This window comes from Sardina pilchardus, chromosome 8 (assembly GCF_963854185.1).
Source record: "Sardina pilchardus chromosome 8, fSarPil1.1, whole genome shotgun sequence".
Classification (NCBI taxonomy): domain Eukaryota; kingdom Metazoa; phylum Chordata; class Actinopteri; order Clupeiformes; family Clupeidae; genus Sardina; species Sardina pilchardus.
In genome coordinates this window covers 14,116,177-14,121,697 of record NC_085001.1, presented here as the reverse complement: position 1 = coordinate 14,121,697, position 5,521 = coordinate 14,116,177, and the positions used below count along the sequence as shown (strand labels likewise).

Sequence of the window (5,521 nt, the reverse complement as noted above, 5' to 3'; positions counted from 1 at the left end):
TTTACACAAAGAATGTGTGTGTGTGTGTGTGTGTGTGTGTGTGTGTGGATGAGGATGGGGCTTGTGTTTGTGTGTGTGTGTATTGGGAAGAGGGGGGTGTAAGGGGTTTTTGTGTGTGTTTGTGTAGTGTGTGTGTGTTTAGGGGGTATGTTTTGTGTATGTGTGTGTGTGTGTGTGTGTGTGTGTGTGTAGGGGGGTGGGGATGCTGATGGTGGAGTGGCAGCACACGTCACTGGTGAAGGTGCCTATAAATCATAAGGGGGAGACAAGACCCAGTCCTCTCCTCCCCTCCCCTCTCTGCTCCTCTCGTCAACCAAGAGTCCGCTTGCCCCCGCCAACACAGAGCATGAGGAGCTCTGAGTGACTGCACACTCTCTCTCTCTCACACACTCACACACACTCACACACACTCACACACACTCGCACTCTCTCACACACGCTGGGATACGGACTGTCCCTGATACTGGAGCTACTACTGCTGCTACTCTCTGTTGTCCAGTTTCACAGCTGATGACCTGAGGAGAACCGCGCTTCAAATCCACAGCTTCTGCAAGCAACGCCGCCCGCAAGGTGAGGCTGCATGTATACATTTATACAGTCAGATACATTCTACAGTCTTGTTCATTTGTTTATTTTTTGGTGAGATGCATTGGAATTTGTGTCTCATGAGGAATGAGAAAGAATGCTGCCCGTTGCTTTGCTTCTGCAGTGGAAAATATCGATTTTTTTGTTTAGATCAAATCATATGTGCTCCTCATTTCAGGATAAATTATTAGATTTAAATCATCTGAGCAAAAATGTATTAATTGGTTTATTTGACTCCTTAAATACACTAATAATAGAACAAAGTGCTCCTTTGATCTTTGACTGAATTTAACTGACAGTATTTAGTGAAATTTGTTAAGCATCTTTCTTAATATAAATATGCACTAATATAGCATAAGATAGAATTAAGCTAATAATGAAATTAATATGTTTAGTATGTCATGTAATTTTTGTTTTTAGGAGAAATGCATTTGGTTTTGTTGACATTGCGTCAATTTCTTTTGGTGCATTTTTTAAAAAGAAAATGGCCATCAATTTACCAATAAAAGAGCGATGTAGTCACTAAGCACTGTAGTGTGAAAGCCAACCATTGGCTCTTTGATAGTGGTATCTCCTAATTTATTAGCTCACTTGGGTGTTTGCTTGCATACTTAACGCGCTCGTTGTTTTTCCAGATCGCCAGGTCTCCGTCTCGTCCAGCATGACCAGGAAAGTGTTCACCAACACGCGGGAGCGCTGGCGACAGCACAACGTCAACACGGCCTTCGCCGAGCTGCGCAAGCTCATCCCCACGCACCCGCCCGAGAAGAAGCTGAGCAAGAACGAGATCCTGCGCCTGGCCATGCGCTACATCAACTTCCTGGTGCAGCTGCTGGACGTCCAGGGCGGAGGAGGGGGTGGAGGCGGCACGGGGGACGGAGGCGACGGCATCCAGACCACGGGCCAGTCCCCGGCCGCGCTGCTCAGCTTCCTGCGGGGCAACATGGAGAGCCTCCAGGCCGCCCGGCCCTGGACCCTGACCAGCGACACGGACGCCCCCTCGCCCAGCTCCAGCTGTGACAGCTCCGAGGCTTGGTAGGCCTCACTGGAGAGAGAGAGAGAGAGAGAGAGAAAGAGAGGGAGGAGACAGAGACACACACAGAGAGAGAGCGACCGAGACAGAGAGAGAGAAGTCCTCATAAACCCACAAAAGTCCTTCTCTAATGGAGGTCGACTGTCAAGGTGACCCGTCTTTGACTGATAGAGTGAGGAGCAGTTGTGCAGTTGTGCGGTCTTTTGTGCAGAACGTGGGACGATACGCTGTGTGCTTTTCTTTTTTTCACGCACTTGACTTGAAACATCAACTCTACACATTTGTATTTGCTGTATTTTATGGACATTCTCATCCAAAGGGACGTAAGGGACGAGAGGATCGAAAGGGAAGGTGTACACGTTCATCACTCCCTGGAACAGAGCAACCACTACTTTGGTGCAACCCTGATGCATTGGTCGAGTGAGAAAAAGCTGGAAGCATTTTGTTAATGATTGGAGACGTTGAAAACATCAATAAATGATGTACTCAATTAGTATTTTTAAAGTAAAAAGGTGTATAGAAGGCATTGAGAAATAAGAGATTAATTGATTATCTTATAAACTAGAGAGTTTAATCCAGTATTTGAATTATTCAATTCTCATTTTCACTTTACACACTTGTGATGCTTGAGTTTTATGATGGTACTGTTGCAGTTCATTTCATAACTAATTTGACAATCTTACTAAATTATGAATTTATTTGACACAAGGATGTTACATATTTTTTGTACAAGTATTTATGCTCTTTTGTACAAATGTCATGGCCAAAGACTATTATTTGTCCTTTGTTATTGTTGTTGAATTGTATTTTATTGTGGATTTTATTTTATGGATGTGTGCAAATGTGTATTATTTGATTTGTTTTTTTAAATATAATTTATTATTTATTAACTATTAACTATTTATTTGAAACATGATTTTAAAATAAAGAAAGTCCTAAAACATGCAAACAAATCAATGTGCTCTCAGTTTTTGAAAGCATTCTCTGTAGATCTACACAGAGGATACCGAAGGGATGAGATCTAGATGTGGGTTTAGTTTATCTTTTTATTTACGATTTATTAAATGTTCTGTCTTTCTTCCTGTATATTTCTGTAGCTCTTCATCATCACACACACTTTTACTTACATAAACAGGAATCAGTCTGTGTGTGTGTGTGTGTGTGTGAGAGAGAGAGAGAGAGCCCAAGTGTCGGTCAGCGATAGGCCACTGACCATCTGAATGTCCGGCACAGCCTGTCCCGGACTGTGACCATAGCGATGACCTCTGGGGACAGTCTGAGGGGAGGTGAATTGGCCAGAGTGAAAGGACAGCTTAACTTGTGCCCCTGTGTCACAGGGTCGTCCAGCAGTCACCGCGGGGACACTCTTTTCAACTAGACATGGTCATTTCACTCTGAAGTGGGGCTGGACCAAAGGAGTTTGGATGGAGGGAGACCTTTGGCCTGATGCTTTCAGTCTTGTGACCTGTAAATAAACAAATCTTTTATAAAAATCAAAGGCATTTTTTTCATCCTCTCCTTCTGAACTATTGACAGAGTAGCATGGTGAAAGTGTTATTTTTCACCCTCTGACAAAACAGTCAAGAAATAAGCTATGTTGTGTTTCTTTTTTTGCGACACCAACCTTAGGGCAAAAAAAAAGGTGGCTTAGGACACAACACAGCCTTGGTGAAGTGTGAACCAACAGTTAACAGTCCCCAACCTGCCTGTCAAGTCTCAAAACATCAGCTCTCTAGATGTCCTTCCTAGTAAAAACACTGTCATGCACAGAGCAGGTCTCCAAATCCTGCCAACCACTCAACTAGTTTTAAATGCAAAGCTGCCCACAGTCCCCCCCAGTGCCTCCCCCTCCCCCTCCTCAGCTTCTCTCCTGTCTTTAAAAGCTGTGACATTTGCAGGCCAGAGTAAACACGGTGATGGTTTAATCTTTTCCCCCCACAGTTAAATCCTCTAGTGGTGCGAGAAAAACCCGAGCGGCACACCGCAGCTGAACATACGCTCCGGGGACAGCGCTGCTGGGAATTAACAGGTGACCGTTTAGTGACTCGTCACCGAAACACACAGCGGCCATTTGTACTGATACACAGGCGTACACAAGCCTTAAATGCTGTGCAAACACCCCTTTTCCAAAACATTTTTCAATTAAAAAAAAGGCTAGAGGGACAGATTTTGAACTATCTACAATAGTTCACCTTGTCTCACAAAGTCATTTCACATTAACATGGGCAGTTGAAATGGATGGAGAAAGATTGTTTACTTTTGAAACTTTATCCACCATATCTGATGATAACAGCTTGGTGGTAATTACTGTTATCATCTTGTGTTGACAATATCACAACAAATATTTGAAACAGTCTTTACGAGTGCCCGGTTTTGCTTATAATGTCACTTTGAGTCATTTTTGCATGAAAATATTAGAACACTCAAGGTCATATTATCATAAATTAGCTTTCCTAAAAATCAGATCATAATTCATGCTGTTGGTGGAAAAGCATACCCTTTCTGTTATTAATAGGTATACACTATACATTTGTCCCCCACTCCTTTATTGGCAGCTTTGTATAATAATAATAATAATAATAATCATCATAATCATAATGCATAAAGATAACACATCACTTCTTTGATAATTCATATGCAAAATGAGTTTATAATAATCACATTTATCATATTGCCTGTTAATAGATGCCAACATGTTTATGTGTTTTAAGATTATGCTAAACAGAAGTGTTTTTCATCCCTGCTGCTTTGAAGGCTCTTCTTTATAATCCTTTTTCGAAACTTTCTATAAGCTCACACTGTTCGCCGTGATTCCAAGCTGGCATCTTTCTACTGTGTCTGAGAGAGAGAGAGAGAGAGAGAGAGAGAGAGAGAGAGAGAGAGAAAAAACTGCTGTCTCACCATGAAGAACTAGTCTTTAAATGTACACAACATAGCACTCACAGAATTGAAACAGTAGTAGCCATGTTCACATTTGTCAGAAATAAATGTCCTCTCATTTCCATCAAATAGATGTGGAATCAGTTGCAACACACAATGTTTTAACACAGGGCTTTCTGGAGTTTGGTGTTGCATACCTATTAAAAGAGGTGGAATATTTTCACCTTCTATAATAGGTATGCAACATCAAAATCCCAATTTGTATTCAATACCTTTTTTGCCCCAGTATATCTTTCTCATTGACTGTTCTCTGCCAAGTATAAGGGCAATCATCTATTGAGAGCACATTTCCTTATCTGTGTCTAGCACACTGTCTGAATCTGTTATCACAATGGACCAGATCAGTGGCAGAAGCCTTTCTCTCTCATGCTCTCTCTCCCTCTCTCTCTCTCTCCCTCTCTCGCTCACTCCCTCTCTCTCTCTCCCTCTCTCACGCTCTCTCTTTCCCATTCCCTCTGAAAAAAAATTAAAAAAAATCAGCAACTGGGTGCCAACCAATGGGCCCTGAGCTCTTTATCCCCCCTCCCCTCTTCCCCCTTTAAACCAATTCACGCTGTGCATGTTAAAATATTCCCACTGCTCTCGTGATACCCCCAGCCCCTCTTTCTCTCTCTCTCTCTCTCTCTCTCTCTCCCCCTCTCCCCACCCCCCTGCCCCCCCCCCTCCCCCTAGTTCTCACCCCTCTCTCTGCCGCTCAAGTTTTATCTGGCCTGAGCAGAAGAGGCCATCTCTGTCTGGGCTGCAGGTGCGGACTCCTCGGGAGTGGGGTGCACCCCCCCCCCACCCCCCACCCCATTGTTGGCTGGACAGCACCCTCTCCTCTGAAGCACTGGTGTTTTTATGGGGCGCCGTGCTGACAATCACACATTCTAATCAGATTAGGCAAATATATACTTCAAAAAGCAATGCGCTGTGACATCGGAGGGGGCGGGGTGTGGAGTGGGGTGTGGGGTGGAGCACGGG

At 43.6% G+C, this 5,521-nt stretch overlaps 1 protein-coding gene across 1 annotated transcript; it reads left to right on the top strand.

Moving 5' to 3' along the window:
* The first annotated feature begins 276 nt into the window (after window positions 1–276).
* On the top strand, window positions 277–2,450 carry tal2 (T-cell acute lymphocytic leukemia 2). Its single transcript, XM_062542829.1, has 2 exons — window positions 277–570; window positions 1,221–2,450. Exon 2 carries the CDS (start codon window positions 1,247–1,249, stop codon window positions 1,622–1,624), a length of 378 nt encoding a protein of 125 aa, XP_062398813.1. The 5' UTR covers window positions 277–570; window positions 1,221–1,246; the 3' UTR covers window positions 1,625–2,450.
* The last annotated feature ends 3,071 nt before the right edge of the window (window positions 2,451–5,521 follow it).

Coding starts and splice junctions, on each gene's coding strand:
- tal2 (XM_062542829.1), top strand. CDS start 1,247: ATGACCAGGAAAGTGTTCACCAACACGCGGGAGCGCTGGCGACAGCAC.